Raw genomic sequence first — 13,398 nt, forward strand, 5'->3', positions numbered from 1 at the left:
GGCAGTCGGTGCTTATGGAAAGCTCCGACTGCGAGCTCCTACCTCTTAGTCTCGGTCTCAGCATGCGAGACCTCATGTTCTGCATCTACCCCATGAATAAATTATGAGCTGGCTTCGTCTTAAGGGCTTTATTTTAGCTGCTGCCGTTCTGGGACGAAGCTGCAGGTTGAAAAGAGCTTCCAATGTTCTTTTTCTGCAGGACGGCCTGTTTGATCAGCTGGACAGGAGGACAAGCGAGGAGCCGCTCACGAGGCTGCGCTACAAAAGGGCGACAGAACGCGTGTTTACTTAGTCGTTGCTTGTGTGTGTGTTGTTCTGGAAGGTTACACGTGTGTTTGTCTTACATCTTACCTCTGAGGTGCATGTATGTATGGACAACACGATGGAAAAGTCGACACGTGTGTAGAAGTGAGGAAGAGAGAGGGGGCGTCCGGGTAGCGGGGCTGTCTATTCCGTTGCCTACCAACACGGGGATCGCCGGTTCAAATCCCCGTGTTACCTCCGGCTTGGTCGGGCATCCTTACAGACACTCGGCCGTACCAAACCATACCTTATGTAAGCCCTCAGACTTGTGGTGAGCAGGTGACCTGAGGCTGCTGTCTGATTGGTTTCTTCAGATTTTCCAGGGGGTGCAGTTCTGTGCGCCCCAGACACGCCCACTTTTATTGGCAGTGAATTGGTATTGTTTTAATGTGTTTTGATCTAATGTGATTGGACAGTTCTCGTGGCTGTCAATCATGTTCACACCCACCACCACGCCTCGTCTCAACTGTCAATCATCCAGCGTCTGCCAACCCTGATAAAACCTATAGGCTACATGGTCCTTCTCAATAACTCTGTGACTGTGTGGACAGTAAAGCAGCTGTCAGGTGGGCTGCACCAAGCTAATTTGCCCCCCCCCCCAAATTTGTTTTAGCACCAGCCGCCACTGCCTCATATACTATATCCTGCACCACTCTTACATACTTCTCTGCCACCCTCCACTTCTGCATACAACACCACACCTCCCCACTTGGGACCCTGTCATATGCTTTCTCTAAATCCACAAAGACACAGTGTACCTCCTTCTGACCTCCTCTATACTTCTCCATCAACATTCTCAAAGCTACCCCCCATCACCCCAACCTGCTGCACACCCTTCCCTGCTCACTCCCTCCGTCTAGCCAACCGGTACAAGTCCTTTTCTCCTTCCTTAGTGTCTAACCTGTCGTGCAACTCACCATACGCCTTTTCCTTTGCCAGCTCTCTCGTCCCCTTACACCGCATCTCCTTGTACTGCTGTCTACTTTCTTCATCTCTCTATCCCAAATCTTCTTTGCCAACCTCTTCCTCCATATACTTTCCTGTACTTCCTCAGTCCACCACCAAGTCTTCCTTCCTCTGTCCTGATGACACACCAAGTACCTTCCTAGCTGTCCCCCTCACCACTTCCACAGTAGTTGCCCAGCCATCCGGCAACGCTTCACTACCACCCAGTGCCTGTCTAAACTCCTGCCTGGACGCCACACAGCGGTCTTCCTTCTTCGACTTCCACCATTTGAGAGTACGTCCGTCGCCATCTTACAATGCTGTGATGGCAACTAGGCCCCAATCCTCTGTGAATAGTACACATGGCCAGTGTAACTCTCGTTAATGGTCACGACAAACTGAATATGAAACCGATCGTTGGTTTCTGTAACTATGCAACTGTGCTGTTTATAAGGGTGGGGGGATACCTGCAGTCAGCTGAGACTGATGAAGTCACTAGGATAAGTGATGAAACCGTCTAAATGTTGCATCCAGATGAACGGACTCAACTTACTGGGATTTCCTTACCTGGATTACTGAGCATGCATCAAGACAGTCATTACTGAGTCATCTATCAATTTTTTGTAATTAATTGAGTAATAAGTTTTTGAATAAAACTATAGAAAAATATTCATTTAGTCGGACCAGTAGTTAAAAAAAACCCCAAAGTATTAAAAAAAAAGGCAAAAAAACCAAATTGGTACATTTAAAGCTGTTACCGGAAAATATTTGTTTTATTTTACTCGATAAATGACTACAGTTTAACGACTACCATCGACTGATTAACGGGTTGTCTCCCCACTGTAAACTCCCACGTTTCTTTTATGAGGCAGCAGCAGGCCTACGTGTCTCATGGATTGAGGGAGCTGAATGACGGCAGGCATCTTTATTCCACAACTAGGCTAAAGTTCACACCACACTGCAGCATGCGAAGCTGAGCACCCCATCCAACGCTGCGACGGTGAGACACATACGGTCCGTCGACAGGGTGGCCGAGTCGCCTGTACCTGGACAAAGACGGTGAAGAAGACGACGGTGATGATGGCGGTGAGGAACATATCTCTCTTCGCAAAGCGTTCCTTCTTCAGCAGGTAGCCCAGGGAAAAGGCGATGGCGCCGCGCAGTCCACCGTAGGCGATGATGAACTGGTCCTTGTTGGTCAGCTTCACGATGCGGAACTTGTTGATCATGTAGGTTAGACCGACGACGCCTGGGAAGGAGACAGTAACAGGAAACCGTGTTCAGGGGCTGCACTATAACGAACAACTCATCCGTCACTATGACCGACAGAGCTGTAAAACTTCCATCACAGTGTATTTACACACGTCACATTTGTCTGCATGTTTACCGATAGGCTAATGACATTTTGTGTTGCATTTGCAAGGATTGTAACGGTAGCACCACGATAGGCCTTACTCAGACTGTGCTTATCAAAACAACAATACAAGTTGTGGAAAAAGAAAAAAAAAGAATGGCAATTTATTCTGGAGACTCACATGCACTTGGGCAGTAAATGCCAGCATCCTACCTGCTACCTGACACAAATGACTTCCTGCGACACAGGACATGTCTGATTACTGGGATACCCTTTGTGAGCCCGAAGTATAAATTCTGCTGTGTGATATTCACTCCGCTCCAACGTGTCAGCACCCTGATTTACAGACTGACCGGGATATTGGTTTTCTCAAGAAGCCAACAAAGCCGAGTCCCTATTTTGATTCTGTCAACATGACGGTCGGCGTTTATCCATCAGTGGTGTGATGCACGGAGGGAATGTTCTCCGTTAATTTAACCCCCCCCCCCCCCAAGTGTGTTTGGGCTGGGGGTGTGTGGGTGTTTGTGTGTGTGTGTCCTGGGTTATAAAGCATTTAAAAGAAGCATAATCTCAGTTATTCTTCAGCACTTGGTTGCCGGACAGTGTCTTCCATATAGGACAATGGCAGACGGCCAGAAAGTTTGGAAAATCATGGGGAAAAATGATGTTTAAGTTGCCTACATCCTTCATACAATTTCCTTGTCAGAGAGGTCTGGCTCAGGGGCACTTCAACAAGGCAGATGCTTGAACGAGGCTCGGTCCGATTGGCCAACGGGCATCCCTGCCGTCCTCACTAACACACATCATTACATTATTAAAAACCAATGGCGGCGTGTCCATGAGCTATTTTTAGCCCCTCCCGAGCGGAAGCGGAAGCTCCGCAGCAAACGGAAGTCAGACCGGATGCACTAGACTACATTAGAAGTAAGCAGTTTGTCCTAATTTCCTTTGTTTTTTGCATAATTTAAGATTATCGGCTATATGGCAGCATATACGTGAGTTGGTGTTGTAAACACAGCCATGCTGTACTGTCTAACGTGCTCCGCATCATGTCTGACTTCCTGGGACGCGTCCATAGCAACAGCGATGCGGTGACATCACTCGGACGCTGGGGTTGCAGATTACATGCCGGTCTGGTATTCTGGGCACACCAGCAGCAGGCTGAGGGGGCATGTTAGCTAAAGGATCATTCTGTTTTGTTTGTTTTACAACCCAGGTTTTATGATGAATCAAGTGTCCCTGATTCCTGGTTCCTGATCATTTTCATAGTTTTTGCCCTCGCTGCGTAGCAGTTGTGGTATCATTTTACTCACCGGCTTCATTGTGGAGAGCTTAGATATGAATCCACTGGTGGACACAGATTTACAACAGTGTCTCATGGGACAACTGAACCTGAGCATGAAACATGTCTCAAAAAGTCAAATTTAAACCTATTATCTAAACCTTATAATCTGGAGGTGAAAAAAGAAAAAGTCGCAAGCTATAGCCCAAAATGTCTGATGTTATCAACGACGGTCCACCACATTACAGAGGCGTCCTGCTCAAGTTGCAGGGATGAGTAGCCCGTCCCTACTGTAGTGAGCAGTACCCGTCCATAAACCACCCGGCCAGCGTGATCACTGAGTCATGATGGGAAACCATGTACGTAGTCTAACTTAGGCCGCTTTATTTTTATTTATTTGTTGTTGTTGTTGTTGCTGAAAGGGCAGGCTTGTGTTTCGTGTTGTTGTCCCGTATTGAAAGCTGTGTCCAGCAGTAATCCCATATTCACCTCTCCATAATAACTCAAGCTGGTGAGTAAAACCGTAACATCACCGATATGCACAATGGCAAAAAGTACAAATATATGTTTATTTACTATGACTGTGTTCCCTCTGCAACTCTTCCATGTTCAATTCCCCGGTTAACATGATCATCAAAAGGGAAGTTTTGCTTGGAGGGAGTCGGAAAAGCAGGTCACGAGGACCTGGTGGATATGACTCAGTACAGCTATTCCTTGTTTAAGTTGCTTTTTGTCTTTCGATAAGTCCATGATGGAAAACCGTCAGCGGCTGATGGACCTGTGACAGCCTGATGTCATGGAGTAAATCCTCAGCAGGGCTCCCCCTTACACACTGACATTTATGCAATGACTCACTTATCCTTGCTTACAGGTCACACGTCCAAGTTCCTCATCCCTTTTATAAACAGAGACAATGCCTTTTTTCATCTTTAGCAAGCTGCAGTTCTGCTCCATGACTGTTCTTGCACAGGACTCCAGCCTGCGTGCTGCACTCAGAACACTTCTGATCTGTACTGATGCACCTGGCATTCTGAAAATTTGTATATTCGTTATGCATACTGTAAAGATCATTTTCAGTAACAAGTACTTGTATGAATACACCTGACTTGTATGATCTACAAAGAGACGAGTCAGCTGCAGCACAGTGCAGTGTTGAGACAGGCCCGCCACAAACAGCCTCCCCGGACTGGCGCAATCATCTGTTGATAGCATTTCCTGTGTTGCATGCATACAATATTTTCCCTTCTTATCACTGTTTATCAGTTTACCCAGCCCAGCGAGGAACCACTTAGAATGGGGAAAAAAAAAAAAAAGATGTTCAACATTATCTGTGTGTATTGTTGTAGGGATATACGCCATAAGCAGCCATAATATTGAACAGTCTTCTGTGCGTCTCTGAAATGCCACTAAAACTGTGTTCACTGGCGGACAATCCATAAATAATGTGAACACTTACTTCCTGGCTTGCCAATACCCGATATGCAAGATATAAGCCAATACACACATATATACATATATATATATAATATATATATATGTATATAAAAGAGAAAACCTGTGAATTACAGCTGTATAATGCTGCACTGTTGACATGTTCATAGAGTTGTGTGTGGCTTTTGAGATTCACATGTTCTTACACAATGCCTGTAGCCAAACCAGGAAGTGTTCCTCGTTCTCAGATTATCCACAGTTCAGTTTCAGAGACACACGGAAGGCTGCTAAGATGCTGAGATAAGACTGAGACACTTGTGGAAACCATGACTGCTTCCGTTTGAGAGCATGTTGGACAAGCTGCAGCAGCGCTGACCTATGACTCGGGCCACCAGACACAAAATGATGGTGACGGTGACGAAGGTCCAGTTCCAGGAGTGCTCTCCATCCACCGTGGCCACGCCGAGAAATATGAAGATGAGTGTCTCACTTACGCTGCTCCACATCTTCAGAAAGTATTTGATAGTGGTGTGAGACTTATGGGATATGTTGGCCTCGACGTAGGGTCGCATCACGGCCCCACATGCTATCAGCCTGTGAGGAGGAGAAGATGACAGGTGGCTCAGTTTACAGGCAAACAGATCTGGTGACAGTACAGCAGATACTACACCCTTTACCACAGTAGATTTTCAATGGCTGCTCAAGAAAATATCCACCTTTGTTTCCAAATGTTGCTTGTGATGGTTTTTTACTTTCCCCCGAGTCCTCTGACACAACCACTAGGTAGCCCACATGTGCGTTTCCAGCTCGTTCAGCGACAGCGATGTCAGAGCACCACATAACAAAGGCTCCACTTACCCGGCTTGAGGTCAGCGGTCCGCACAGAATCACGAAACCGAGAGCAAGATCCCCATCCATGTCTCCAGACTACTTCCTTATTCCATCCCAGTGTCACGCCCTGTTCCTCTGTGTCAGCACACACACGAAGCCAACGGACCAAGGGTGTGTGTGAGCCGACACAGAGCACACCAGCTGCCCCTCGCACCACCTCACCCCACCCCTACGGCAGTACTGCTGTGGCTTTTGGTGCAAGTAGGAAGAAGTCATAAAAGACATTGAGAGCTTCCAGGTGGCGTGGCGGTCTACTCTGTTACCTACCAACACAGGGATCGCCGGTTTGAATCCCCGTGTTACCTCCGCTTTGTTCAGGCGTCCCTACAGACACGATTGGCCGTGTCTGCGGGTGGGGAGCCGGATGTGGGTATGTGTCCTGGTCGCTGCACTAGCGCCTCCTCTGGTTGGTCAGGGTGCCTGTTCAGGGGGGAGGGGGAACCGGGGGGAATAGCGTGATCCTCCCACGTGCTACGTCCCCCTGGTGAAACTCCTCACTGTCAGGTGAAAAGAAGCGGCTGGTGACTCCACATGTATGGGAGGAGGCATGTGGTAGTCTGCAGCCCTCCTGGATCAGCAGAGGGGGTGGAGCAGAGACCGGGATGGCTCGGAAGGGTGGGGTAATTGGCCAAAATTCAATTAAAAAAGTAGGGTGGGTGGGGGGGGGACACTGACACTGCTAAAGCGCTTCTCCTCTATTTTCTATCCAGAGGGAGCATGAGAGCAGCTGTCCAGGTCCTCTGGTCATGACGTGAGGGAGGACATAGAAGGCATTGAGCCACTTCTCTTTAGCACAGTCGTCACTCCTGTGCTCCCGTCAGCCCTGACACAACAGGGACACTCCGGCAATAAATCAGTAGACCCCCCCCCCCCCCAATCCATCTGCACAGCCATTATTAATTCAAAAAGAGAATGATAAGCGTAGGAGAAGCCACCCGTCACCTGGGAACAGCACCCAGGAGCATGACTGCGGCTCATAAATCGAGGGTTGTGTTGATTGCAGTGACAGCAAGGATGCTAGTCAGACCCCTGGTTGTATGGAGAATGTGTGGCCTGCTATGTTGTACAGGGGAGTTACTGTCACAGGGCCATGGGTGAAATGGATCAGCCCTTGGTGGGGGCAGGGTTGTCTCTCCAGATCTAGGGTCTACTCAACAACATGCACCGGGGGAGAGATCACACGATACGAGATGAACATCTCTGACAGAGTCAGAATATGTCACAGGAACAGGAGCTGAGTCAAAACGTTGCTTTGTAGGGCGTCCGCGTAGCGTGGCGGTCTATTCTGTTGCCTACCAACACAGGCATCGCCGGTTCGAATCCCCGTGTTACCTCCGGCTTGGTTGGGTGGGAAGTCGAATGTGGGTATGTGCCCTGGTCGCTGCACTAGCGCCTCCTCTGGTTGGTCGGGGTGCCTGTCCAGGTGGGATGGGGGACTGGGGGGAATAGCGTGATCCTCCCACACCCTACGTCCCCCTGGTGAAACTCCTCACTGTCAGGTGAAAAGAAGCGGCTGGCGACTCCACATGTATGGGAGGAGACATGTGGTAGTCTGCAGCCCTCCTGGATCAGCAGAGACCGGGACCAGAGACCGGGACGGCTCAGAAAATAAGCATAATTGGCCAAGTACAATTAGGGACAAAAAGGGAGGGGGGACCCCCCCCCCCAAAAAACATTGCTTTGTTAAAGGAATAGTTTGAAGTTTTCCGAAGTCTATTCTTATTCTATAGTCACTGCTGATGTAGTACACAAGTATGTAATACTTGTGTGCTAGATGTAGTACATAGTACATAGTACATAGGTAGGCTTCATTTTCAGTCATCCATTCTTTTCTTGATACTGACACGCAGCTGCAGCATGTTATGTACCGTTCAAGAGAACTAACGGAGAGTAAATCTGTCGTGTCATTTAGAACGAGCAGCAGCAGTATTTGCCGCTCCAGCCAGCGCTAATGTGAGGCTGCAGCCCTTCATCACAGTGAATTCCACTGGTCATTTAATGAATGTGTGGTCGTTTTTATGGTCCGATACCGTCATTCCCTTCATGCCTCCCGCAATTACCAGCGACAGTCACCCCATGGTGGCGAAGAGAAGCAGACGATGACGGTGAATTTAGCGATAAATATAACTGCCATTTTCTAAAATGACCATTCAAATTCACGGTATGAAGAACAGGATGGATTACTGTGAACACGAAACCCAGCTACATATTACACGAGCAGCGAGTATTAAATAGAGACAGACTTCCAAAAACCAGAACTAATCCCCTAATCCAGAAGTGTTGGCTCTGCACAGGTCACCCAGTAGACTGGATGCAGCTCCTGCAGAGGACGGCCTGCTGCATGTCTGCACCCACCTGTGTGCATGTCTGCACCTACATGCACCTACATGCACCCACCTGTGTGCATGTCTGCACCTACATGCACCTACATGCACCCACCTATGTGCATGTCTGCACCCACCTGTGTGCATGTCTGCACCTACATGCACCTACATGCACCCACCTATGTGCATGTCTGCACCCACCTATGTGCATGTCTGCACCTACATGCACCTACATGCACCCACCTGTGTGCATGTCTGCACCCACCTATGTGCATGTCTGCACCCACCTATGTGCATGTCTGCACCTACATGCACCTACATGCACCCACCTGTGTGCATGTCTGCACCTACATGCACCCACCGCGTGTCACCAAGTCTCAGAGAGTACGAGCTCTACAACTCAGTCGGTCGTGTCCCTTTGTGGGTTGACTCTTGTTGTGCTTTGTGGGTTGACTCTTGTTGTGCTTTGTGGGTTGACTCTTGTTGTGCTTTGTGGATTAACTCTGGTTGTACTTTGTGGGTTAACTCTGGTTGTATTATGTGGATTAACTCTGGTTGTACTTTGTGGGTTAACTCTGGTTGTGCTTTGTGGGTTAACTCTTGTTGTGCTTTGTGGGTTAACTCTTGTTGTGCTTTGTGGGTTAACTCTTGTTGTACTTTGTGGGTTAACTCTTGTTGTACTTTGTGGGTTAACTCTTGTTGTGCTTTGTGGGTTACCTCTGGTTGTATTTGGACTCTAACCTGAGCAGTCGCTGAACATAACATGGGAAAAAGTAAAAATCAAACAAATTGTGAAATGAAAAACTGGGCAGTTTCAAGTCATGTGGTCACACTTAAAGCTAAAATCCTGAAGACCACCCCCCCCCCTTTTCTTCCCAACTGTATCTGGCCAATCACCCCACTCTTCTAAGCCGTCCCGATCTCCGTCCCGGTCTCTGCTCCACCCCCTCTGCTGATCCAGGAGGGCTGCAGACTACCACATGCCTCCTCCCATACATGTGGAGTCACCAGCTGCTTCTTTTCACCTGACAGGGAGGAGTTTCACCAGGGGGACGTAGCATGTAGGAGGATCACGCTATTCCCCCCGGTTCACCCTCCCCCCTGAACAGATGCCCTGATCGACCACAGGAGGCGCTAGTGCAGCAACCAGGACACATACCCACATCCGGCTCCCCACCCGCAGACACGGCCAACTGCCTCTGTAGGGACGCCCGACCAAGCCGGAGGTAACACGGGGATTTGAACCGGCGATCCCCGTGTTGGTAGGCACCGGAATAGACCACTATGCTACCCGGACGCCCAGACTGTAACTTTAAGAAAGATTTGGTTGCAAAAAGTCGGTGACTGAAAATCTCTGTCACCCTCTTTGTTTTGCTGTGCCTACATGTCAGTGCTACGGTGTGTCAGTAATCCCCGCCCTCCTCCTCCTCCCACTTCTCCACCCTCACTCACGCCATGATGCCGGAGAGGTGGAACATCTCAGCGGAGAGGTATGCCATGTAGCTGTAGACGAAGACGAAGAGCGGCTCTATCACGCGCGTGTGGGAGGTGAAACGCGAGGTGAAGGCAGCCAGGATGCCGTAGATGGCCCCCACCAGCACTCCGCCCAGCGCCACCACCAGGAAACAGACCACGCCCAGGAAGCCATCCATCACCGTCACCGTGCCAACGCCGGAGTACTCATCAAAAAGATGATACAGCACCTGGTGACAGGAGGGAGAAAGAGAGGGGACAGTGTACATTTGTGCCTCTCGGAGGGATGAGATGGCGTTTGTCTAGGTGTGTATGTGTATGTATGTGTATGTATGTGTGTATGTATGTGTGTGTGTGTGTGTCGTCTGAGTGAGAATGTGATCAAGAGTCCAGTTTATAACAACACAATTCAATGTCGGAAATAAAAGAAGCTGCTGGCTTTCTAACCCGGATCTCCGTTCTCCATCCCGTCTAGTCTGTGGAACCGAACCAAGTTGAAACGTCCTGCCGCTGAATCTGAGTCACAAGAACCTTCAACCAGCCACATGGAAATGTATGTAATTTAAATATGTATAAATGTATATAATTTGCATCCTTGGGGTTAAGTTTCTTTATAATGTTTTGCCTGACCTGCTTATCTTTCTCCTATAGACCCTAAAGGCTTGCATAACATTCATTTATTTATTGTTTTCTCCAATAGCTGATTTCTTATTTATTGTTTTTGTTATTATTTATTATTTCCTTATATATAATCCCCCCCTCCCCCTTTCTCCCCCATTGTACCTGGCCAATCACCCCGCTCTCTGCTCCACCTCCTCTGCTGATCCAGGGAGGGCTGCAGACTACCACATGCCTCCTCCCATACATGTGGAGTCACCAGCCGCTTCTCTTCACCTGACAGTGAGGAGTTTCACTGGGGGGACGTAACACATGGGAGGATCATGCTGTTCCCCCCAGTTCCCCCTCCCCCCTGAACAGGCGGCCCGACCGACCAGAGGAGGCGCTAGTGCAGTGACCAGGACACATACCCACACCCAGCTTCCCACCCGCAGACACGGACAATTGTGTCTGTAGGGACGCCCGACCAAGCCGGAGGTAACACGGGGATTTGAACTGGTGATCTCCGTGTTGGTAGGCAACGGAATAGACTGCCACGCCACCTGGACGTCCTTCTTACGTACAGTTTTAAGGGCTGGGAGAGCCAGGAAGTATGCACTTCACTGCACACGGGGTACGTTCATATGTGTATGACCGTACAGCGAACTTGAAGCTGAAATGAGAACACAACTTTCAGAGCCGTGATGCGAGCGAGGCTTTGCTTTGTTCGGCATCAGCAGCACAGCATTTTACAAGCCGGCCTTGTAGCTACGAATAAGGTCTTTTTATTCAACGCAGGAATCTGCAGGGAGAATCTTTCCTCGGCGGTCCATCGAAACGACGATGACTGGGATGCAGTTTAAGCTCGGCAAGCAGGCCTGTGGGCCATCAGGCCGCATCAGAGAGACAATATTTCCCATCGAGCTCTCCTCACATCACGCCTTGGGCAGTAGTTAAGACAGCCGGTGTCGTGCCCCCACCGAACAGTCTCTCTGGGCCTCAGAACCCATTCCTAGCGGCACACCGTAGTGCAACGGGCTCAGTAGATTAAGAGGTCGCCCCACAGTGACGGCTCACTTGTCAAGTGATGTCATCCACTGACCAACAGAGTGGTTCCTCTGCACGCCGTCTGATGTTTGTGCCATTGGTCCGATAGGGCTCATGATCATGTTGGGCACTTCTGCCGCAAACACCATGGAGCGCCCTGCTGCCAGCGCCTCCTTGGATTGGAATTCGGAGGTGCCTTCTCCTAGCCTTTGCCTAAAGAGGCAAATCTACAAGGCAGTAGAAACAGGTCCAGATAGTACCATCCACTGTCATGATGCTAGGCAGCAGCAAAGGCTGACCTGGCTTAAGCAGGGAGAACACTTTGTTATTTACAGCAACAGCCTGAGGGTCATACAGTTACAAGGGGACAGACAGATGGGAACAGACCAACATGTTTATACACTCAAAAAGGCAAACAAAAGAACACAATCAAGTGTTGTTTTTTTAATATCCTCTTAGGGGCTATAAAGAGGATTCAATATTTGCACGCCTGGTGGGAACAGCTGTTTATTATAACATCGGTCACTTGTCAACAGCGCTACAGTCATCTATAGGTAAACTCAGGTACAGTGCCCTGCACTAATAATGCTACCCCTAATCAAAATGAGCAAAAGTGGCTATTAAAAAAAAGTCTTCTGTTTATCCTCTTGATCTTTCACTCAAAATATTAAGTAAAATCTAAACTCTAACAGCAGTAAAATGATTGAAAATAATAATAAAATAAATATTTTTCTCAAAAACGTGTGTGCCACAATTATTGTAACCCTGAAAAATTCTTACGAGTAAAATCTAATTGAAGTATATTCCCATACATAGTTTACTTTAAGTTCACCCGAGTGATTAGGAGCACTTATGTGGTCTCCCATGACTTCCTGTTTCACTGGAGTATATAAATATGAGGTAACGCACAGACCAAATTCCCACAGTCATCCATCACTATGGGAAAGACCCGAGAATACAGTAATGATGTGCAACCAAGGGTTGTTGATCTGCACATATCAGCAAATGGCTTTAGGAAAACAGCGGAACGGTTGAAAATGCCCATTTCCACTATCAAGGGCAGTGATTAAGGAGTTTAAAGCAACCGGAAATGTTAACAGTCTTCCTTTGAAGAGGATGGGTGTCAAAATTGACCCCACACACAGAGAGGAGGATGGTTCGAGTGGCCAAAAATCTCCAGGGATCATAGTTGGAGAATTGTAGATGTTAGTTGCATCTTTGGGTCAGAAAGTCTCCAAAACTAAGATCAGACAGCACCTACATAACCACACGATGTTCAGGGGGGTTGCCAGAAAAAAAGCCCCTGCTATCATCAAACAACAAAGTCAAGCACCTATGGTTTGCCAGATGTCACTGGAGCTTTCAGCGGGCCCAGGTTCGATGGTCAGATGAGACCAAAATAGAGCTTTCTGACAACAAACACCAGAGGAGGGTTCGGCATAGACAGAAAGATAGCCATGCAGAAATGACCTCATCCCCACTGTGAAGTATGGTGGTGTATCTTTGATGTTGTGGGTCTGTTTTTCTTCCAAAGGCCCCTGGACAACTTGCTAGGATACACCGTATCATGGACTCCATCAAGTACCAGCAGATATTAAATCAAAACCTGACTACCTCTGCCAGGAAGCCTAAACTGGGCTGTGGTTGGATCTTCCAGCAGGACAATGATCCAAAGCACACCTAAATGGTCCACTGACCACAGGATCAAGGTTTTGACAAGGCCATCCCAGTCACCTGGCCTAAACCCCATA

General features: G+C 48.4%; 1 protein-coding gene across 1 annotated transcript in view; it reads right to left on the bottom strand.

The window, feature by feature from the left end:
- Positions 1-13,398, bottom strand: part of slc9a1a (solute carrier family 9 member A1a) — an 85,532-nt gene that overhangs the window by 25,012 nt on the left and 47,122 nt on the right. The window contains exons 3-5 of the mRNA XM_056285699.1: positions 9,983-10,233; positions 5,692-5,909; positions 2,295-2,497 (exon numbers count right to left, since the gene is read on the bottom strand). Coding sequence (XP_056141674.1) covers positions 2,295-2,497; positions 5,692-5,909; positions 9,983-10,233 — 672 coding nt within the window. The remainder of the gene's footprint in view (positions 1-2,294; positions 2,498-5,691; positions 5,910-9,982; positions 10,234-13,398) is intronic.

The sequence above is a fragment of the Lampris incognitus genome, chromosome 9, assembly GCF_029633865.1.
Source record: "Lampris incognitus isolate fLamInc1 chromosome 9, fLamInc1.hap2, whole genome shotgun sequence".
In the NCBI taxonomy this organism is placed as follows: domain Eukaryota; kingdom Metazoa; phylum Chordata; class Actinopteri; order Lampriformes; family Lampridae; genus Lampris; species Lampris incognitus.